Source organism: Microcaecilia unicolor, chromosome 5 (genome assembly GCF_901765095.1).
Source record: "Microcaecilia unicolor chromosome 5, aMicUni1.1, whole genome shotgun sequence".
Lineage (NCBI taxonomy): Eukaryota > Metazoa > Chordata > Amphibia > Gymnophiona > Siphonopidae > Microcaecilia > Microcaecilia unicolor.
Window position 1 is genome coordinate 74,574,312 of NC_044035.1, and position 24,456 is coordinate 74,598,767.

General features: G+C 43.4%; 1 protein-coding gene across 1 annotated transcript in view; it reads left to right on the forward strand.

Annotated features, from left to right (window-relative positions):
• Positions 1-24,456, forward strand: part of KNDC1 (kinase non-catalytic C-lobe domain containing 1) — a 200,678-nt gene that overhangs the window by 127,580 nt on the left and 48,642 nt on the right. Inside the window, exons 17-20 of the mRNA XM_030202996.1 lie at positions 6,692-7,083; positions 12,348-12,441; positions 12,529-12,626; positions 20,429-20,640. Of these exons, the coding sequence (XP_030058856.1) occupies positions 6,692-7,083; positions 12,348-12,441; positions 12,529-12,626; positions 20,429-20,640 (796 nt within the window). The remainder of the gene's footprint in view (positions 1-6,691; positions 7,084-12,347; positions 12,442-12,528; positions 12,627-20,428; positions 20,641-24,456) is intronic.

Consider the following 24,456-nt stretch of genomic DNA (forward strand, 5'->3'; position numbering starts at 1 on the left):
GGAATTCTGCAACATTTCCTATGAGGGCTGTACTAAATATTCATATTCAATTCAGCCCTTAATAGTGCCCTGAACTCATTATTCGTATTCGGCTGAATAGTGATTTAAATTCAAATACAAATAATCCGGGGCGCTACTGTGCTCAATCCTTTGAAATAAGCACTTGCTCTCTGATTTCACGTTGCTTCTTTAATTATTGGCTATGTTAAAGCTCAATGCCCATTATTTGTATTCAGTATTTTTATTTGGCTGAATATTATTTTTCATTCTCCGAGGACAAGCAGGCTGCTTGTTCTCACTGATGGGTGACGTCCACGGCAGCCCCTCCAATCGGAACACTTTACTAGCAAAGGCCGTCTTCCCGCCCGAACCGGCTCGTCAGTCTTCTTTTGTCCGCGCTCGGTACGGTCATGTTTTCGCCGTGTCGTGCCCCGCAAAGTCGACCTCGCGCGTTCTTCGTGTTGTTTTCAAAAAAAAAAAAAAAATCCATTCTGTGTGTGGAAAGAGACTCTTTAGTCTTTTTTCCCCCCGCTATTTCCAGCTTTTTTGCCCCGGTAAGTTTTCTTTCGTCGTCGGGGTAGGCCGCTTTTAGGCCTCGGGTCGAAGTTTTCTTCCCCTTGTTTTTCGGGTGCCTTTTCCGCCATTTCGACTTTTGATCTCGCCGGCGTGATTTTTCCGCCCATGACATCGAAGTCTTCCAGCGGCTTCAAGAAGTGCACCCAGTGCGCCCGGGTCATCTCGCTCACTGACAGGCACGCGTCGTGTCTTCAGTGCTTGGGGGCTGGGCACCGCCCGCAGGCCTGTAGTCTGTGTTCCCTTTTACAAAAGCGGACTCAGGTAGCGAGATTGGCCCAGTGGAACGTTTTGTTCTCGGGCTCTTCGTCGGCATCGGCACCGGGGGTATCGAGTGCATCGACGTCTTCAGCGTCCAGAGCTTCATCCTCGGCCGCCAGTGCATCGAGTGCATCGAGGCATCGGCCCTCTGCATCGGCGCTGAGACATCGGACAGCTGCATCGACGTCGGTGGTACCGGGACCTCGTCGGCTGATGTCGTCGGACGGTGGTGCTTCGTCTGGAGTGCAGGTGAGGGCTCTCCATTCCCCTGCTGGTGGCGGTGAGCCTTCGGGTGGGTCTCCCCCTACCCTGAGGGCTCCTGCGGTACAGCCCCCCCGAGACCGACCTCCTTCGGCCTCGGCCCCGAGGAAGCGACGGTTGGATTCTACGTCCTCCTCGTCGGTGCCGGGAAGCTCCGGTGACATGCTTCGTCCCAAGAAGTCGAAGAAGCATCGTCACCGGTCTCCTTCCCGTGTCGGCACCGAGAGCTCTGGGTCGCCGAGGGAGTGGCACCCAGTAGGCATCGGCACCGAGAGGACCGCTCACCCTCTGTCCAGGAGGTGTCGATGCGCTCCACTCTGGACAGCCCGGAACAGCCTCCATGCCCGGAACAGGTTCTGACGTCGACGCCTGCATCGACATCCATGCCTTTCTCTGCAGCCACTCTGAACGAGAGCCTCCGGGCCGTTCTCCCAGAGATTCTGGGAGAGCTGTTGCGCCCTACCCCTCCGGTACCGGCGGTGCTTGCGCCACCGGTACCGTCGAGTGTGGCGCCGGCTGGTCCATCGCCCGAGGTGAGGTCTCCGGCGTCGGTGCCGCGTGCGGTACCGGCTGCCGTCGCCTCCCAGGAAGGCTCCCCGACTACGTCGGCGGAGGGAGCTTCGCCGATGCGGGTGAGGGAGTCTACCTCTCGACACCCCCATCGTGGACGTGGCTCCACGGAGTCGAGTCGGGCGAGGTTGCAGACACAGGTCCGTGAACTTGTGTCTGACACCGAGGGTGAGGCCTCATGGGAAGAGGAAGAAGACCCCAGATATTTCTCTGACGAGGAGTCTGAAGGTCTTCCTTCCGATCCCACTCCCTCTCCTGAGAGGCAGCTTTCTCCTCCCGAGAGTCTGTCTTTTGCTTCCTTTGTCCGGGAGATGTCTACGGCCATCCCCTTCCCGGTGGTTGTGGAGGACGAGCCCAGGGCTGAAATGTTTGAGCTCCTGGACTATCCTTCTCCACCTAAGGAAGCGTCCACAGTACCCATGCATCATGTCCTCAAAAAGACATTGCTGGCGAACTGGACCAAGCCTCTAACTAATCCCCACATTCCCAAGAAGATCGAGTCCCAGTACCGGATCCATGGGGACCCAGAGCTGATGCGCACTCAGTTGCCTCATGACTCTGGAGTTGTGGATTTGGCCCTAAAGAAGGCTAAGAGTTCTAGGGAGCATGCTTCGGCGCCCCTGGGCAAGGACTCTAGAACCTTAGACTCCTTTGGGAGGAAGGCCTACCATTCTTCTATGCTCGTGGCCAAAATTCAGTCCTACCAGCTCTACACGAGCATACACATGCGGAACAATGTGCGGCAGTTGGCGGGCTTGGTGGATGCGCTCCCCCCTGAGCAAGCCAAGCCTTTTCAGGAGGTGGTCAGGCAGCTGAAGGTGTGCAGAAAATTCCTGGCCAGAGGGGTGTATGACACCTTTGATGTTGCGTCCAGGGCCGCTGCTCAAGGTGTGGTGATGCGCAGACTCTCATGGCTGCGTGCCTCCGACCTGGAGAATAGAATCCAGCAGCGGATTGCGGACTCGCCTTGCCATGCGGATAATATTTTTGGAGAGAAGGTCGAACAGGTGGTAGAGCAGCTCCACCAGCGGGACACCGCATTCGACAAGTTCTCCCGCCGGCAGCCTTCAGCATCTACCTCTACAGGTAGAAGATTTTTCGGGGGAAGGAAGACTGTTCCCTACTCTTCTGGCAAGCGTAGGTACAATCCTCCTTCTCGACAGCCTGCGGCCCAGGCTAAGCCCCAGCGCGCTCGCTCTCGTCAGCAGCGTGCGACTCAGCAAGGCCCCTCGGCTCCCCAGCAAAAGCAAGGGACGAGCTTTTGACTGGCTCCAGCAGAGCATAGCCGACATCCAAGTGTCAGTGCCGGGCGACCTACCAGTCGGAGGGAGGTTGAAAGCTTTTCACCAAAGGTGGCCTCTCATAACCTCCGATCAGTGGGTTCTCCAAATAGTCCGGCAAGGATACACCCTCAATTTGGCCTCAAAACCTCCAAATTGTCCACCGGGAGCTCAATCTTACAGCTTCCAACACAAGCAGGTACTTGCAGAGGAACTCTCCGCCCTTCTCAGCGTCAATGCGGTCGAGCCCGTGCCATCCGGGCAAGAAGGGCTGGGATTCTATTCCAGGTACTTCTTGTGGAAAAGAAAACGGGGGGGATGCGTCCCATGCTAGACCTAAGGGCCCTGAACAAATATCTGGTCAAAGAAAAGTTCAGGATGCTTTCCCTGGGCACCCTTCTTCCCATGATTCAGGAAAACGATTGGCTATGCTCTCTGGACTTAAAGGATGCCTACACACACATCCCGATACTGCCAGCTCACAGGCAGTATCTGCGATTTCAGCTGGGCACACGTCACTTCCAGTACTGTGTGCTACCCTTTGGGCTTGCCTCTGCGCCCAGGGTGTTCACAAAGTGCTTGGTGTAGTAGCAGCGGCACTTCACAGGCTGGGGGTGCACGTGTTCCCATATCTCGACGATTGGCTGGTGAAGAACACATCCGAGGCAGGAGCCCTGCAGTCCATGCAGATGACTATTCACCTCCTGGAGTTACTGGGGTTTGTGATAAATTATCCAAAGTCCCATCTTCTCCCAGTGCAGAAACTCGAATTCATAGGAGCTCTGCTGGATTCTCGGACGGCTCGCGCCTACCTCCCAGAGGCGAGAGCCAACAACTTGTTGTCCCTCGTCTCGCGGGTGCGAGCGTCACAGCAGATCACAGCTCGGCAGATGTTGAGATTGCTGGGCCACATGGCCTCCACAGTACATGTGACTCCCATGGCCCGCCTTCAAATGAGATCTGCTCAATGGACCCTAGCTTCCCAGTGGTTTCAGGCTGCTGGGGATCTAGAAGACGTGATCCACCTGTCCACGAGTTTTCTCAAATCCCTGTATTGGTGGACGATTTGATCCAATTTGACTCTGGGACGTCCTTTCCAAATTCCTCAGCCACAAAAAGTGCTGACCACGGATGCGTCTCTCCTGGGATGGGGAGCTCATGTCGATGGGCTTCACACCCAAGGAAGCTGGTCCCTCCAGGAACGCGATCTGCAGATCAATCTTCTGGAGTTGCGAGCGATCTGGAACGCTCTGAAGGCTTTCAGAGATCGGCTGTCCCACCAAATTATCCAAATTCAGACAGACAACCAGGTTGCCATGTACTACGTCAACAAGCAGGGGGGCACCGGATCTCGCCCCCTGTGTCAGGAAGCCGTCAGCATGTGGCTCTGGGCTCGCCGTCACGGCATGGTGCTCCAAGCCACATATCTGGCAGGCGTAAACAACAGTCTGGCCGACAGGTTGAGCAGGATTATGCAACCTCACGAGTGGTCGCTCAATTCCCGTGTGGTGCGGCAGATCTTCCAGGTGTGGGGCACCCCCTTGGTAGATCTCTTCGCATCTCGAGCCAACCACAAAGTCCCTCAGTTCTGTTCCAGGCTTCAGGCCCACGGCAGACTGGCATCAGATGCCTTCCTCCTGGACTGGGGGGAAGGTCTGCTGTATGCTTATCCTCCCATACCTCTGGTGGGGAAGACTTTGTTGAAACTCAAGCAAGACCGAGGCACCATGATTCTGATTGCTCCTTTTTGGCCGCGTCAGATCTGGTTCCCCCTTCTTCTGGAGTTGTCCTCCGAAGAACCGTGGAGATTGGAGTCTTTTCCGACCCTCATCACACAGGACGAAGGGGCACTTCTGCATCCCAACCTCCGGTCCCTGGCTCTCACGGCCTGGATGTTGAGAGCGTAGACTTTGCCTCTTTGGGTCTGTCAGAGGGTGTCTCCCGAATCTTGCTTGCTTCCAGGAAAGATTCCACTAAGAGGAGTTACTTCTTTCTATGGAGGAGGTTTGCCGTCTGGTGTGACAGCAAGGCCCTGGATCCTCGCTCTTGTCCTACACAGACCCTGCTTGAATACCTTCTGCACCTGTCTGAGTCTGGTCTCAAGACCAACTCTGTAAGGGTTCACCTTAGTGCAATCAGTGTATACCATTACCGTGTGGAAGGTAAGCCGATCTCAGGACAGCCTTTAGTTGTTCGCTTCATGAGAGGTTTGCTTTTGTCAAAGCCCCCTGTCAAGCCTCCTACAGTGTCATGGGATCTCAATGTCGTTCTCACCCAGCTGATGAAACCTCCTTTTGAGCCACTGAACTCCTGCCATCTGAAGTACTTGACCTGGAAGGTCATTTTCTTGGTGGCAGTTACTTCAGCTCGTAGAGTCAGTGAGCTTCAGGCCCTGGTAGCCCAGGCCCATTACACCATATTTCATCACAACAGAGTAGTCCTCCGCACTCACCCTAAGTTCTTGCCAAAGGTTGTGTCGGAGTTCCATCTGAACCAGTCAATTGTCTTGCCAACATTCTTTCCCCGTCCTCATTCCTGCCCTGCTGAACGTCAGCTGCACACATTGGACTGCAGGAGAGCATTGGCCTTCTATCTGGAGCGGACACAGCCCAACAGACAGTCCGCCCAATTGTTTGTTTCTTTTGATCCCAATAGGAGGGGAGTGGCTGTGGGGAAACGCACCATTTCCAATTGGCTAGCAGATTGCATTTCCTTCACTTACGCCCAGGCTGGGCTGGCTCTTGAGGGTCATGTCACGGCTCATAATGTCAGAGCCATGGCAGCGTCGGTAGCCCACTTGAAGTCAGCCACTATTGAAGAGATTTGCAAAGCTGCGACGTGGTCATATGTCCACACATTCACATCTCATTACTGCTTGCAGCAGGATACCCGACACGACAGTCGGTTCGGGCAGTCAGTTCTTCAGAACCTGTTTGGGCTTTAGGATCCAACTCCACCCCCCGAGGGCCCTGTTTGTTCTGTTCCAGGCTGCAATCTCAGTTATGTCCTCGCCTTTGCGAGGCCCAATTGACCATGGTTGTTGTTTTGAGTGAGCCTGGGGGCTAGGGATACCCCGTCAGTGAGAACAAGCAGCCTGCTTGTCCTCGGAGAAAGCGAATGTTACATACCTGTAGAAGGTATTCTCCGAGGACAGCAGGCTGATTGTTCTCACAAACCCGCCCGCCTCCCCTTTGGAGTTGTGTCTTCCCTTGTTTTGTCTTGCTACATACGGGACTGACGAACACGAGCCGGTCTCGGGCGGGAAGACGGCCGCGCATGCGCGGGGACTAGCAAAGGCCTTTGCTAGTAAAGTGTTCCGATTGGAGGGGCTGCCGTGGACGTCACCCATCAGTGAGAGCAATCAGCCTTCTGTCCTCGGAGAATACCTTCTACAGGTATGTAGCATTCGCTTTACTCATATTTGGTACAGCTCTATGCATGTATTTGAAAATCCATGCTTTCTAACCATTATAACTTGCCAATTATAGTTTATATATGTCATGTTTGGTTTTACTTCAATTCAGTAGCTTTGTCAGTAAATAGAGCTGCAAGTAAAATAGCACACAAGTTAGTGAAACTAAGGATCTTCTCTGTAGGCTCTGGTTGACAACTGACATCCAAATTCCTCTTAGGTTGTATCTCATTCCATAGATATAGGTGGTCTGTAATCGGGGCATTTAAATCTAATGGGAGGATGAGTTTAGTGTTTGTGTGTGCTCCATATGGCTTTTCATTACTTTTTCAAGGACAAAAAACACAGATGACATCTGACACTGAGATAACACCTACTATTGATTCACGTTTTGAAGAAATGGACTTGCAGAAGTTATTGTCAGACAGCTGTGAAAAGGAATGCAGACCTCAACATCCTCCACTAAGAACGGAAACAAAAGAGCACTCTGATAAATGGACTTTGCTACAAGCTGAGGGTTTCTGTCTCGGGCCAGATTTTACAGCGGTGATTGAAGAACATACAGAAGATATGTTTTACAGTATGGCTGATATTTATAGATGCAACCCTGGCTGGAGAAGTGCTTTCTATGGTGCTCAGTGTTTTCATCCAGATGTTCAAAGTTACATAAATAAGCTTGGCATTCAGAAGGAAAATGAAACAGCAAACATAAGGGCCAAGAAACTAGTAAGTGTTCACAGTTTTAAGAAATATTTGTTTATACCCGATTAGATATGCTAGTTATCATTTGAACCAAATAGTATCAAATTTTGATTATTTTTAGTTTTTATTTAGAATTATTATGCATGCGTAATTTTGTGTTTGGTATCTAATACCCAAATTACAGTCGGTATGTCAGTTATATGTTAACAATGATGCTTGGATAATTTCTGAAGTGAAGGAGTTATTAGTCTTGTTGGGAGTCAGTCTGTAACAGAGAGCCTCTAAAAATGTTGACAGATGCTCCTATTTCATACCTAATTTATAATCGTGCTGAGATTTCTATCCAGGAATTGAAGTGTATTCTATAAAATACACTTTAATGTAGAGGTACTTTATAGAATAAGCCGAGTGCCAGTCCACGTGACTAAATTTAGTCACAGTCAATTACACCAAATAAAGCCTGGTATAAATCCTGACACCTAAATTAGGTGCGGAGCGAGTATATTCTATAACAACACGTGTAGATTGTAGAAACGCCTACAACCCGCCCATTCCATGCCCATGACCACACCCACTTTTCAACTCGGTGACTTGTATTTACATGCACCACGTTACAGAATATGCTTAGCAAGTAATGCACATAAATTCTAATTAATGCCAATTAGTGCTGATAATTGGTTAACATTCAATTATTAGCATTGATTAGCTTGTTAACTAATTAAGTTATGCACATTGTTATGGAATATGCTTTGATTTTCATGCGGAAATCTCGGCACGATATATAGAATCCCAGGGATAATTTTTTAGCTGCATGTAAGCAAAGATGTCTCAGGTGGAAATTTGAAAATTAGTTCTCTAGGTCTGGAAGCTCTTTAGATGGCCATCATCATCTAACACATGGTATAAATATTGAATTCCAATATGTCTGCAAGGCTTGAAAATCACATTATCAATACCAGGAAAAAACGTTTTACCCTGAATGGGCAGCAGTGGTAGTGGGCAAGAACTAATGTTGCTTACATAGCCTTCTGCAAGCTTGATGCAGTGGTTTTTAGATAACATATTCTTTAAAGCAGCTAGGAAGCATCTTTATTGGGGCATACAAGATATAAATAAAGTGAATTTGGGGGATCAAACTAATTTCTGTTGTTGTAACAGTAAATTGTGTTGTGCCCCTAAACAAATCATTTATATGTCGTATTTGACTAGCTACATTGAAATGGCAAGCAAGCCAAGACCACCCATATCCCTGGATGTTGCTTCTTTAAATAGGGGCAATCTAGTTCGTTTACCCTACGTTTACTAATCCCAAAGCATCTTATTATCCTCTCATCCTTTGATGATAAAAATACGGGAAGCATCTGGAAAAAAATATAACCGCCTGGGAATAATTAGCATATTATCAAGACTAACGCTTCCCAACAGGGATATAGAGTAAGTCTGTAATTTGATCTTAGTGTCCTGAAATGATGATTACAAATTGAGTGAAAAAAGCCATGATAAATTTAGTTGTTATTTCTACACTTAAATATTTTAAGGAGTCTTCAGACCATTCCAGAGGAAAATCTCCTTTTCAGGTGTCTCTCAATTCATGCTGCACCAGGAATGCTAAGGCCTCTAGTGTGGCTTAGTAAACAGGGTCCTTAATCTTCATAAGGACTTATGAAGATTAAGGACCCTGTTTACTAAGCCACACTAGAGGCGCACTAGCGTTTTTAGCTTGCGCTAAGCATTGGTGCACACTAACTGCGTAGATGCCCATAATATTCCTATGGGCGCCTACATGGTTAGCATGCGCTAATTTTTAGCATGCGCTAAAAACGCTAGCAGACCTTAGTAAACAGGACCCTAAGTTTGAATCCCTATACAGCTTGCTAAAAATTTCCATCTGTGTTAAAACTCTGGTAAGTAATGCCTGTGGGCTGGTAAGGACAACTAAGATGTCATCCACAAATTCCAGAGCCTTAATTTTGATATTACCAAAAGAGACTCCAGTTATAGCAGGATCTATTTTAATATGTCTTTAGCAGAGGCTCTAAAAAAGGAGAAAGAACAAGGGATAGTCCTGACTTGTGCTTTGATAGATAGGAAATAGTTTTGTCTTTATATTATTAACAAGCAGAGACGCCTAAAGTTCATGGTAAAGTGTTTGGAGTGCCTATAAGTACCAACCATGGAGGCCCAACTGGGTCAGTATCTGTAAAAGGCCAGCTAACCCTAAGACCTTGTCTGCATCAAAGCCCACTACTAATGCTGAATTGGAGTTTCCTTTGCAGTTTTCCATTGCTAGCAAGAACTGACTGTGGGTCTCTAACGAGGCCTACCTGTTCTTCCCCCAAATAGTTTGAGAGATGTTCTGCTAATATTTTTGCCAGGATCGAAATGTCAGCATTGAGAAGTGAAATGTGTCTATATGACTCTTGCACCTGTGGGTTTTTACCTGGTTTCTGTATTAATGTGATGGCAGCATCATTAGAACTTGAGGAAAGAGCCTTGTATAGCTGCTGTATAATAAGCCTCCAGAGGGCCACAGAGCTAAAATTCAAAAGTGAAGCCATCGGAACCCAGAGTCTTAAAATTTCCCCAGCTTTAATTTGCTTTTTTAATTTATTTTGCCTGATTCTGCACGTTCAGTTGATCTACCATTTCACAAGTCAGACTTGGAAGCCAAGAAGACATCAAATAGTCTTTTCCTGAGCGGAGCCATCCATGGCTTTCTGAATTATACATGCTACAAAAGAAATCCAAAAGGACCTTTACTATATCCATGACACGGTGCTTTGGATCCCCGCTAACATCTTTTAAAACAGAAATAAACCTAGTGCACTTCCAGGTTTTTACAACTCTTGCCAGTAATCAGTGGATTATAGGTGAAAAAGCAGTGTCCAATTTATTCACCACACATATAAAAATCAAATCATAAAAAAGCCCTACAAGATATTGTTTCACCTTAAACAGGGCTGCATCAGGGGCATCAATATCTGTCAATAAACATAAATTTAAAAAATTATAATGATAAAAAATTAATAATAAAAACTCCACATTCCATATATAGAAAGGAACTATATATTAGAAATTAAAAGTCACTAAGAAGTGCATAAAACACTACAAAGTATATAAATAAAAAAAAAAGTACACTGGCAAAGCAAATATGAAACAAAAGGTACATACCCTGAAGGTGGTCCTACAGAGTATCACCTACAGGTTTAAACTGCTGAAATGAAGGAACAATTTTAGTAGAAAGCCCAATAATCCAAGGTGTTTCGCATTTCACATATGTTTAAAAAGGAGCAAGGAGGGTATAACAGCAATCTTACCTTCACTTCCTATGCTGCAAAAAAAATACAGTGGTGAATTTACCATCCTTACTTCCATACTGATGTAAATAAGAGCTAATGACAAGTCAGAGGTCACAACAAAGCAGAATCAATTAAAATAAAGCAAAGTGCAAATGGGATATATGGAAACACTGGTGGGCCGTTTTTAAGCAGCTGATAGCCATGGGCCGAATAAAGCCTGAATATTCAATCCCGGGCCATATCCAGGCTCTGGCATTGAGTATCCCAGTATGCGCTGTTACATGGAAATTAACAATGCACCAGATGATATTCAGACTGATGCCAAGTTAGCTCAGCAGGTAAAGTCAGAATAGTCTTCTTGCTGATTTAGCTTTATACACTTACTTAATTGGTTAGCGGACTGAGTATCACTGCTAACTGGTTACATGCCACTCCATCCAAGCTTTGCTCCCAGACTGCCCTAGAATGAACTGGACAGTGCCATGGTGGTCAGAGGCAATATTCAGTGGCACTACCAGCTTAATGCTGATGAATATTAGCTGATGGCCAGCTCAGAGGGATTTAACCATGTAGGAGACTCACCTTCCCCATTAAGCCCTTTTGCATATTAGGTTCATTTCTCTAATCTCCCTGGCCTCAGAGTGCCCCAAGTCCCACCTCAGCTTAACATAGATAACTTTGGCCATATTGGGCCAGATTCTATATAAGGCACCTAAAAATCCGCATGGTAAACATTTCCAGCTAAGCATGTTCTTATAAGCAGCACCTAGATTTAGGCATGGTATATGGAATACGTTTAGTTGATATCCCAGGGCCTAAAACTACGCACCTCCATTTACACCAACAAAAATGTGACATAAATCCCTGCACGTAGATTTACACGCACTTGGCCATATTCTATAACTACGTGCATAAATTTTGGAACACTCACGAAATGCCCATTTCCCCGCCCATAACCATGGCTGTTTGAACTTTGCGCATTAGAATTTAGGTGCAGTTCATTACAGAATACACTTAGCGAGTTGTGTGTGTAAATTCTAATTATTGCCAATTAGAGCTTATTATTGCTTGTTAGGCGCTGTTATCAACGCTGATTAGCTTGTTAAGCCAATTAAGTTATGTGCATTGTTATGGAATATGCTTTGATTTCGAGTGGAATGCTAGGTGTGCTGTATAGAATCTGGCAGGTAGGGGGTAACTCTATAAGGAGCCACCTAGTTTTAGGTAACAAAGGCATGTAAATGGGTGTTGCTAGACATTTATGAATGTAAGTAGCCTTGTATAAAATTCTAACTAGCAGAAAGTATGCATCATGATTTCTTGTATGTACTTTGCCAGTGGTCATGTGTTTTGGACAGAGCATGATCACAGTACACAGGTGCATGCTTAAATGATAGAGTTCTATCCTTTACACTTATTTGTGCTAGCATCTAGATGTAAGCATTTACACCAGCTATAGGGCTGGAATGATGGCACCTAAAATGTAAATGCATTTTCAACCTCTTGCTATAGTATTCTATAAAGAAAAGTGAATACCTATTTTTCTTTATAGAACAGGCTTAAAGAAGGCACCATAACCAGCACCTATAATGGGTGGGCTCCCTGTTATTATGGACTTGGATAGTAAAACGTTATCTAATCTGCCAACATTTTTTAAAATCATTTATGTGATCAGCATCCACTGCTATCTCCATAAGCACTTTGGAATATATAGCACTATATTTGTTAGAACAATCTTAAAAATCTTGATAATTTTGCTATTCAGGAAATTGTAGCTTTTGTAATAAAATCATAGAATCAGATTCATCAAGATTTTCTTCACATTTTGTGCCAGTGGAAAAATTTATTTGTTTTCTGCAGCTCTTATTTTCCATAACTGTATAGTTAATGTTTCTTTCTTTAGTATAATCTAAGCTACATAAATACAGAGCTTCATTCTAAACAGGCAATGTTTTTTTAATATATGTATATATATATACTTTTTGTTAGGAGCTTCAACAACAGCTAATGATTGAGACAAAGAATTACAGAAAGACTGTAAAATTTTACCAAAAGTTGATGCAGAAAGAAAGAAGAAACAAAGGTAAGTAGGAAATTTAATTTTATTATTAATTTTATATAAATAGCTGCCTGTGGATATAATTTAATGATAAATATAATGTGTTTTAAGTTACAGAGGTAAGATCTACAATGGTCAAACTGAAAGGCCAACTTGAAGAAATGAAATCAAAGGTTCTATTTCTTGAACTGGTTAAGAAATGTCTACAGGTAGGTTTATTTTCATTTCTCATGTTTATTTCTCATTTTAGAAATCACTGTAGGAATTACCAGAAGATGGCCCTTTGAGAAAAGCGAATTTTTGCCTGGTTTATTTCATCATAATTATCTTTTCATATAACCAAGTTTTTAATCTGAAGAACTGTAAATGTCATTACCATAATCTTTAATAAATATTGCTTTTTCACAGGGAGTCTGTTCAATTTTCCAAGTAAAGGCTTAAAACTCTCTTCAGTAATCTAACTGTCATGTCTGAATCACTTGGGGCCCTTTTACAGAGCTGTGGGAAAAAGTGGCCTTAGCATTCTCTTGTGCTAAGGCTAGTTCTACTGCAGCCGGAAAATATCCGATTTTCCATTTTCTGATTTAATGGCCTGTTGTGATCCTACTGGGACAAACATTGTAGTGACAGGGTCTTGATCCTGATTGGCTATGTCAGGGATTGGACTGACATCTGAGGGAGATGATGTCAGATGTCAGACCCTATTTAAGCCCACCTCTTCTTATATAGGACGCTCTAGTGTTAATTCCCTCAGCTGTGAGTTTACCTTCTGATCTTCAGTTTGTCTGTGCTTAAGGCACAGTGTGAGTTCTCTCTCTATATGGTTAGCCTTTAACCCTTTACTTTCTGAATCTGCTGTTTGACTCTATGAGAACTTGCTCTTCCATTTAGCTGTGCTTTTTAGCACAGCTGTGAGCTGTTTCTCTGTGTGGTTTCCCTTTAATCCTTGACTTGCTGAATGTGTTGCTTAAATCTGTGTGAGCTGCTCTTCCATTTAGCTGTGGTTTCTAGCACAGCCCTGAGCTGACACTCTGTGTGGTTTCCCTTTAACCCTTTACTTGCTGAATCTGTTGTTTGAACCTGTGTGAGCTGCTTTTCCATTTAGCTGTGGTTTCTAGTGCATTCCTGAGCTGTCTCTCTGTGTGGTTCCCTTTAACCCTTTACTTGCTGATTCTACTGTTTGAGCCTTTGTGCATTGCTCTTTCGTCTGACTGTGCTTTCAGGCTCAGTGTGAGCTATCTCTTTGCATGGGGTTGCCTTTAACCCTTTAGTTATTGTTTGTGCCTGCGTGCATGGTCTTTTGACCTTACGTTTGTGGCTGTGTTTTGTGCAGCATGTGATGCCTGGTTAGTATTCTCTTAGGGGACCTTGTTCTGTTCCTTTCCCTTTTCTTCCTGTTTGTTTGGGTTTCAGTTTAGCCTTGTGGCCCTTGTGCTTGGACTCTGTTACGTGTGGGTTCCAGTTCACTTACCACAGGGCCATTTCTTAAAAAAAAAAGAGACAGACTTTTAGCTGCTGCAGTAAAAAAGGGTCTCGACACATGTCAAAAACACACACTGATGATAGTGCAGGCCCCCTTTTACCACAGCTCAGTAAAAAGACCCCTTATTGATTAGCACAGAAATGCCCATTCTCCACCCCCAGATTTGCCCTCTCAGCTAAAAAAATAAAAAAATAGGGTAGCACGTGCACATTTGCCTCAGGACACCCCTCTATATGCCATTTTAAGCTGTGGTAAGCATGTGTTAGTGCTTATTGCAGCTTAGTAAAAAGACCCCTTTGGAGCTGTCTAATAAACTTACCAGGTAGCCTCATATGTAATGTGTTGCAGTAACCTAACATTGATTGAACTAATATCCACAGAGTTGTCCTCTCCAAATAGGACAAAGTCTTTTAATCAGCCAGTTTTAAATATGTCTTTCTCAACATGTGTTTTCTGTCCAGTGTCCCCTCTTTCCAATATTACCCCTAAAGATCTTATTGTCTCCTCCTAGGAATTATTCACTGCATCCACCATCAGTCTTACTTTCAAGCGCTCTTTCAGTTCCTCAAAATAGAGGAAAATAATTTTCTTTACATTCAACACTAACCCACTGTTTGTAAGTTTTTCTCATGTAGTTTCACTGTCACGCAGTACTTATTCCCCGTCGGTGTCTTACGGAGTAAATATTTAGCCTTCTTTCGTCAGCATTTCATTTCACTATCACCAGCATTATTCCTGAATATTCAATGCCAGGACACTGGCATTGAACACCCAGGCTTAAGTAGCCAGAAAAAGTTATCCAGTTTTGATATTCAGCATTTAACCGGATAATGATAAGACTGTGTTTTGTGCAGTCTTATGTAACGAGTTAACTTAACCAGTTAAGTTTTGAATATCAGCACTAAACTGGATAAGTGCCAACTCTACCCATGGACTGCCTACAAAATAGGTGGCTTTGTCTTGGGCGCTAACCAGGAATATTCAGCGGCACTATCTGGTTAAATGCTACTGAATATGCCTGGTTAGCCCCAGACAAGCAATTTAAATATCCAGGAGCCTTTCCTGGCCGTTTAAATCGTTTTGAATAGGAAGGAGTGTCTGGGGCATTGGAATTGACTGAATCTGTCTCCTTTCGAGAAACTCATTATAAAGTGCTATATTGACTATATATGAGTCCCATCTGAGTGCATAAAATATGACCTATTAGATCGCCAAATTGCCTTAAGTAAGAGTGTAACTCAAGCCTACTATCCTGGGTTAGGGGGGCTCAAGAGACTGGTCTTCACTTATGTCTGGGTCCCATCAGTTCATCCACTCAGGAGACACATGACAGAGGATAAGAAAAACTGGAACATTTATTGAACTGGATAACTGATGATTTCCACTGCATTTGCACTCACAATTGCTTTCCCTTATTTGTCCTGTTTGTCTGTCCTAATTAGATTGTAAGCTCTGTCCAGCAGGGACTGTCTCTTCATGTCCAATGTACATCGCTGCATACGTCTAGTAGTGCTATAGAAATGATAAGTAGTAGTAGTACTTTCCAAGATAATCACAAAACAATATCCTTTCTGGATTAATACATGTGCAAAATCCTTATGCCTGACCTATGACCTGATTAAACCCCAGAACGGATTTCGCTCTCCCGATGTACTTCAATACTATCCGAGCTAGACTCCTTATAAGTATCTTGTCCTTTCGGGTGCCACCCCAAAAGTCTCACCTTAGCTATGGGTAGACTGCATTCCACCCAAGCCCCGGTTACAGCCGGACTCCTCAATCTGCTGAGTTTCTTGCTCCTCAAATGGCTGATGCAATGTGACAGCTTACTCTTTGTGAACCCAATCCACTGGGTTTGGCACTACAGGACCCCCCTTTATTGCAGTGGGTCACTTGGCAGGGGACTGTAGGTAGCTCAGATCTCAGGCAACCAAGGACAATCCTTTCCCCTTCAACTTCCCTTTTATAACTTCTGAGCTCCTCCCGGGTCCTCCAGTCACTCCCTAAATAACTTGCTGTTCAGGGCTCACTCTATAGTAAATCTCAAACAAACTAAGGGTTACATGAGTAAGAAGGTACCATTGTTAGTGGTCTTGTTCGGAAATTGCCAATTTTTGGGATGAGCTTTGGACCCATATTGAGCAACTTGTTCAACATACTGTGCCGAAGTCTGCAAAGTTGTGTTTGTTGGATCTAGATGATGACTTGGACTTGCCCAGTGAGGAGCAGGTGTTATTTGTGAGAAATGTTGTCTGATGGCGAAATGTAGCATTTTGCAGCAGTGGCTTCATCCTGAGCCTCTTCCCCTGTCATTTTGGAGAACCCAAGTGCAGCATTCGCTCCGTATGGAGCACCTCTCAATTATGGGAACTACGCAAAAAAAGATAGCTCACTTTATCAAAGTGTGACCTCCATTCCTAGATTCTTTGACAGCCAGATTACAAAGTGGACTATTAAGTACCTTGCAATCTTGATACTTGGAGCTAGGCACCACCTTTCCAGTATTGTTATTTTCTGTGTTATAATGGGTAGTCATTTGCTTTTTGGACTCTCTTAACCACTTGTGGGAGGTAGTTGGGGATGTTTTATTTTAGCGTTGTTTATGTGTGCTTATTTGACTTTGTACGTTGGTTCCTAAAACTTTAATAAAGGTGATTAACAAAAATAAATACATCATTTTGAAAATCAACCCCTAGGTTTTCAATTTTTTCCAAGTTACCTTTATTTTTTTTTTCACATTGCCCATGTAGGCCTCAGTGAGGGCCTCTGGCTCCTGTTGGGTATTTTCAAAATCAAGTCATTTGGCTTTCTAGTGGCTATATTTCTGGATGAGATATCCAAGAGAAAAATTCCCTGGCACCCGTAACAGGACCAGGTTCATTAGGGAAATCCATAAGTGGGACAGAAAATGATCCCTCCTGTTGTAAATTATGTTCATCAGTGTTTAAAAGAAACCTTCTTACTTTAAAAAAGCAATGCAAGCACATTTCTTTGGACCGAGAAGCATCAAATGTGCCAGTCTCCATGGGTCCCAGAGATACATCAGATACTGGGATACATTGGTAGCAGCTATCAAGTGCACTATTTACCCTCAACTCTGAGCATCGATAGAAGCCATAGACTGATCATCATATGAGTCCTTCCTAAAGAAGAGGATGGATTCTTCCTCAACTTCTACAATGAATGTCAGATGAAGGCCAGGCACATAGACAGTGCACATCATCTGACATTGCATCAAGAACACCAAAGCACCAAGGTCACTGGTGTCCTTGAAGTGCCAGTGGCCTTGGAAGTAAAGAGGAGGTTGGGAATTACATACCTGTCAGTCTGACCTGGTGGTGACTAAAATAATGGAAACGCTTCTAAAGTGGAGAATTGTGAGGTTTCTCAAACTGAATGGAATGTAGGACCCGAGTCGTCATGGCTTCACTAGAGGCAGGTCATGTCAGACAAATCTGATTGATTTTTTTTTACTGGGTGACCAAAACGTTTGGTCATGGGAGCGGGTCTGATGTAGTGTTTTTGGATTTCAGCAAGGCCTTTGACACGGTTCTGCACAGGTTACTCATAAGTAAACTGAGTTCCCTCAGTATGGGACCTAGAGTAATTGACTGGGTTAAAAATTGGTTGAATGGAAGGAAACAGAGGGTAGTAGTAAATGGAACTTGCTCTGAATATAAGGATGTTATCAATGGAGTGGGACCCATGGAGACTGATGCATTTGATGCTTCTCATTCCAAAGAAATGTACTTCTACTCTTGTGTAAAGGGACCACATCCGCCCTTCTCCAGTCCTCCGGGACCACACCAGACTCTAAGAAAGCATTGAAGAGGTCAGTCAACGGAGCCGCTAGAACCTCTCCGAGTTCCTTGAGCACCCTTTGATGTATCCCATCAGGTCCCATTGCTTTGGCTCAGTTTAGTTTAGCTAGCTCCTCATGAACACTGTCCTCTGAGAACGGGTCTTGGTCTATTATATATCCAACCCCTTTTGCATTTGTATTCTGCAGTCCTACCCCTGGCCTTTCAACCATGAACACAGAACAGAAATAATTGTTAAGCAGTTCAGCTTTATCCTCATCAGCTTCCATGTATTCTTCCCCTTCTGCTTTGAGCCTCACAATGCTAGTTTGGCATTTCCTCCTGTCGCTTACATATCTGAAAAACGTCTTATTCCCCAATCTTACTGTATTAGCTATCTTTTCTTCCATTTGCCTCTTTGCTTTCCTGACAGCTTATCCAGGTATTCTTGCCTGTCTTCTTTCTGAGTGCTAATCTCCTTTCCTTTACCTTTTTGGCTACTACATTCAAGAACCAAAGCGGCCTTCTTTTCCTCTTTCCTTTATGTAATTTATTAACGTAAATGTTAGCTGCCTTTAAAATAGCTCCTTTCAGTCTTGTCCACTGCTGTTCTACTTCCTTCAGCTGTTCCCATCCTGCTAACTCATCCTTGAGAAATTCCCCCATCTCGGCAAAGTTAGTTCTTTTGAAATCCAGGACCTTCAATCTCGAATAAGCTCTGTCTTAATATTGAGCCACACCATTCAGTGATCACTAGATGCCAAATGGTCTCCCACTGTGACATCAAAAACATTCTCTCCGTTTGTAAGCACCAGGTCCAGAATAGCTCCATCCCACATCGGTTATGTTACCCACTGCTGAAACAATTCTTCCTGTAGGGAATCCAAGATCCCTTTGCTTCTAGACGACCCCGAAGCAGGAACGCCCCAATTGAATCCAACATATTAAAATTACCTATCAGTACTACTTCTCCTTTCATAGCAATCTTGTGTCATGGTTCTCTATGAACCACGTCTCCGTGACCGCCACTAAATCCAAATCTGCTTCAATCATTGTTGCCTCTAGATCTAGAAGTTTGTTTCCCATACTGCGGGCATTGGTATACATGGTTTTCCAGGTTTTACTCTTTATTTCCCCTTCCATAGGGGCATTTGATGTCCTACCTTCCTGATGGTTATTTATGGCTTTGGGGCTTTTATTACCCAACCCCAGCAAGTTTAGTTCAAAGCCCTACTTTTTGCTTTAGCCAGTCTGTTGCTGAAGACACTCCCACAAGCCCTGCTGCATCCTGACAAAACAAAAAATGGTGTAAAAGTGCAGACCTGATGTCCAGTGCCACCGATGGTCCTGCTGGTCCCAACCCTCAAACAGGAAATCAGGTCTGAAGGGATGGGACTGACAGAGCCATGGACAACTCAATCCCACAAATTTGCACTATTTTGCCCCCTTGTTTTGCTAGACCGGCATGTGGATAAGGAAGCTGTGCTACTGGACTGGGTGTGTGTGTGGTGGGGGGGGGGGGGGGGCTGCTAAGGTGGAAAGTGAAGGAAAAGAATGCTGCTGGACTGGGGAGGGCCCATCCATAAAAGTTTGCCTAGGGCCCCATGAATGGTTAAATCATCCCTGATTGTGATGTCTCTTTGAATCCAAAAGGACCACCTGAGTCTACAATTGCTTTTAGGTAGAGAACAGACTCCTGCTTGTCCAGAAAGAGGAAAGGAGATAATCTATGTGGAAATTGGTTGACTCTATGCACTGTAGTAGATCATCCTTGACAATCTCAAAGAGCCCAGCCGCAAAGCAGAAGTGTCAGGAATCCTCACTGTCATCTTCTGTATGCTTGCACAGGCCTGAAGTGAAGAAACCCTTAAAAGTTCTTTCTAAAGTGCTAGACAAGCGCAATCACCTCAACATAGATATACTGTAGTTTAAAGTGTTATTCCTAAGCACAGATCTACACAGCTGTCTCCTGCCTCCTATGCTTTCAAAGAGACTCCAACTGGACAGTACATTGAACATCCTCTTATTCTGTCAGCACAGACATTGCAGCAACTTCTCTGTGTATTTCTGCTAACAGGGGAACAGGTTCCCTTCGCTTATGTCATATATGTGACTGTAAATTTGTGATTTACAGTCACATACAAATTCAAGCCAGTTACATCTCGGCCATTCAGAACCAGACAGCTGACAGGCTCAGTAGAAGTTGTCACTCCCAGGTGCAATCCTCCCACAGGATGATCAAAACTAATAGCGCACATAAATTTGCATGCTATTAGTTTTGATCATCAGGGCTTTAATTCCCCGCGCTGTTCTGGAGCAAATTTTTCGACGCTGTTCAGAACAGCGTGAGGAATTTGATCACTGGGACCTGAGGGACTGAGGATACCCCTGTGTGTGAGAGAGACTTTATATCAGTTCTGAGCTCTGGGAAGACTGTTCCATTCTGACATCACCCACTTCTGTTTCTGATCCAGGGATGGACTGACAATTGGAACAGTAGAGCAGCACTTGAGGGTCCATCAGTAAGGGGCCCACTCTCCTCTAGCCTCCATCTAGTTTAATCACTTTTGATAGGTGGTTAGGGGCCTTTGACCCTTATTTGCCCAGGGGCACGTATCACTGTCAGTCTGCCCCTAGTCTAATCAATCATACTGTCAATGGAAAACATGTATTACAGGTAGGAAACAATTCTATATCTGCAATATAATATTTTTAACTTTTTAAATAGGTAACAGACGCAGAGCAGTGGGGACTTGACCAATGTGCACTTCCTATAGTAATTAATATGTCAACACGATGTGAAATGGAGTACAACCATTTTGAAGAGAAATCACTACTGACTTTCTGCAACGTGAGAGAGCATAAAGGTGACAAGCACACCAAATCAAAGATTCTACAAGCAGGGACACCTTTAGGATTAATGGCATATTTGTACACCAGGTACAATATATTGTACAAAAGATGAAATGCATGTCAGTGACATTGGTTTTCTACCAAAAATACTTGTAACTTATGTTTCATACATTTGGTACATTTTTCATACCCTACTGTCAGAACATGCAATTCAAAATGTATTAAAGGAGGATTTGTTTCACTGATCTACACAACGTACTTTACGCTTTCAGAGGGTAATTCTATAACAGGGAACCTATTGCAGTTGTTGTATATGGTGCCTATTTTAAGCCTGTTCTATATTGAAAAGTAGGTGTCTACTTTTCTGACAGAATATTCTATTCGGAGGTTTTATAGCCCTCCTAGTCCTCAAGGGTTCAAAGTGGCTTTAGCATAACATATCTATACTGGGTCAGAAAAATTCAGATCACAAGTGCCTGACAGAATCCCAAATAGTAGCAAGTGGCTTTCCATATGTCTATCTCAATAGCAAACTATAGACTTCATCCAGGAATTTGTCCAAACCTTTTTTTTAAACCCAGATACACTAACCGCTGATAACACATTTTCTGGCAGTGAGTTCCAGAGCTTAACTATTCATTGAGTTAAAAAAATATTTTCTCCTGTTCATTTTAAAAATAGTACCATATAACTTCCTTGAGTGTCCCCTAGTCTTTTTATTTTTTGGAAGAGTAAAAAAAATCGATTTACATTAACCCATTCTACACCACTTAGTATTCTGTAGACCTCTATCTTATCCCCCCTCAGCCATCTCTTTTCCAAGCTGATGAATCCTAACCTCTTAAGCCTGTCCTCATATGAGAGGAATTCCATCCTCTTAATCATTTTGGTCTCCCTTCTTTGAACCTTTTCTAATTCTGCTATATCTTGTTTAAGATATGGTGACCAGAATTACATACAGTACTCAAGGTGTGGTCACACCATGGAGTGATACATAGGCATTATAATATTCTTTGTCTTATTTTCTATCCCTTTCCTAATAATTCCTAGCTTTCTGTTTGCTTTTTTGGCTGCTACCACACACTGGGCAGAAGGATCAACGCATTCAGTTGTGAGCTACAAACAACTCTATATAGATTATCCATTAACACTTATTTTAGCAAGAATTTTTGGAATAGGTAGCTCTTTAAAGTCTTTCAAAAAAGCAGATAAGAAGATAATGTTCTAATCAGAACGGGAAGGCCATTCCAGATCTTGCCAGAACTGTAAAGGAACTCTCCCACCGCCTCTTAAAATGAACATGTTTATAGAAGGATAGTTCAGCATTAGTACATAAGTACTTAAGTGCTGCCATACTGGGACAGACCGAAGATCCATCAAGCCCAGCATCCTGTTTCCAGCAGTGGCCAATCTAGGTTACAAGTACCTGGCAAGATCCCAAAACAGTACAATACATTTTATGCTGCTTATCCTAGAAATAAGCAGTGGAGTTTCCCCAAGTCCATCTTAATAATAGCTTATGGACTTTACTTTTAGGAAGGTATCCAAACCTTTTTTAAACCTCGCTAATCTAACTGTTTTTACCAAATTCTCTGGCAACGAATTCCAGATTTTAATTACACGTTGATTGAAGAAATATTTTCTCCAATTTGTTTTAAATTTACTACTTTGTATCTTCATTGCGTGACCACTAGTCCTAGTATTTTTGGAAAGAGTAAACAAGTGATTCACATAAACCCGTTCCACTCCACTCATTATTTTATAGACGTCTATCATATCTCTCCTCAGCTGTCTTTTCTCCAAACTGAACAGCCCTAGCCGCTTTAGCCTTTCCTCATAGGGAAGACATCCCATCCTCTATCATTTTTGCTGCCTTCTCTGTGCCTTTTCTAATTGTACTGTATCTTTTTTTGAGATGCGGTGACCAGAATTGCACACAGTATTCGAAGAGCAGTTGTATCATGGAGTGATACAAAAGCATTATGACAATCTCATCTTTGTTTTATATTCTTTCCTAATAATTCCTAACATTTTATTTACTTTCTTAGCCGCCGCTGCACACTGAGCAAAGGGTTTCAACATATCAAAGATGTCACCTAGATCCTTTTCTTGGGCAGTGATTCCTAATGTGGAACACTGCATTACGTAGCTATAATTTGGGTTCCTCTTTCCCACATGTATCAATTTGAACTTGATCACATTAAATGCCATCTGCCATTTGGATACCCGGTCTCCCAGTCTCATAAGGTCCTCATGCAATTTTTCACAATCCTCTTGTGATTTAACAATTTTGACTAATTTTGGCATCATTTTACAAACCCATGGTAAAAAGTGGCCTGTTGTAGTTTGGGCATGTCTTTTAAGCACGCACTGGGCCATTTTTTACAACAGCTAAGAAGAAGGCTATTTTTTAATGGGCCGGGAAGTAGGCCTGCGCAAATATTAAAACTAGCCATGCGCTCGCTGCCAGTTACCGCTGGGAACACTCCCTGTGGTAGAAAATAGAAAATTATTTTCTACCGCAGGATTTGGCGTGTGCCAAATTCAGAATTACTGCCAGACGCGCATGCTACCCCGGCGGTAATGCGAATTGGGCGCATGCTACCCACGCATTAGCCCTCCCATACCTTTGTAAAAGGGCCCTTTTGTGTGATCCGTAAATTTCTTTACCTCTCTAGATATTCCCATTTGTAGATCATTTATAAATATGTTAAAAATCAGCGGTCACAGCACAGACCCCACTATCTACTCTTCTCCATTGAGAATACTGACCATTTAACCCTACTGTCTGTTTTCTATCTTTTAACCAGTTTTTAATCCACAATAGGATATTACCTCCTATCACATGACTTTCTAATTTCCTCAGGAGTCTTTCATGAGGTGCCTTTTGAAAATCCAGATACACAATATCAACCAGCTCACCTTTATCCACATGTTTATTCACCCCTTCAAAGAAACGTAAGATTGGTGAGGCAAGATTTCCCTTGACTAAATCCATGTTGGCTGTATCTCGTTAATCCATACCTATGTATCTGTAATTTTGTTCTTTAGAATTGTTTTTTCCTTTATTTATAACTTCCATGAATAATTTACAAACAACATTGGAACTGGCAATACAGGTAAGAATATATTCCAAACAAAAATACATGTGAAGAACCACCACAAATCTGGGGGAGTGAACTTAATTAAAGGATAAGGAGTTCCTTTAAAAGAAATAGTGTCAAGTATAAGCAATAACATGATCTAAACCAAGTCTTCTTAATAGCAATCCTATTACTGGAAAGCCGCTTAATCTTCAAACTTCAAAACCCTGAAGGGCATCAACAAATTATATAATACTGTCATTTATAAATCAAGTAAAGCTCTTAGCTGGTCAGGAACATAAAATACATATTTTGCCCCAAGATATTTAATTAAACATTTACAAGGATATGCAAGTAAGAAAGTATCTCCCATTAATAATACTTCCTGTTTCATAGCCAAAAACATTTTACTGCGAACCTAAATTTGTTTAGCAATATCAGGGTATATCCGTATTTTACTACCATAAAACAGCACTTGGCAGTTATGAAAAAAAAAGTTTATTATTGTATTCAAATCCTGTTCAAATCCGAAAGATATTATTAATGTAGCTCTATCAGTATCTTCAGATAAAAATGACTCCAATATCTCGGATATATTTAACTGTCCTTGGTTTTTATCCTGAATTTCTTGCCCTTGTTCTTTCTCCTTTGGTGACTTTTAGATGGTAAAAAGTAAATTCTGTTCACAAGAAGCATATTCTCTGTTGAAAATTTTTAAACTTCTATAAGATATCTTCTAAAGACATCAGTCGGAGACATTCCCAAGGGCTTAGGAAACTTCTGTAAACACAAATTGAGCCTGCGGTTGAAAATTGTTCTA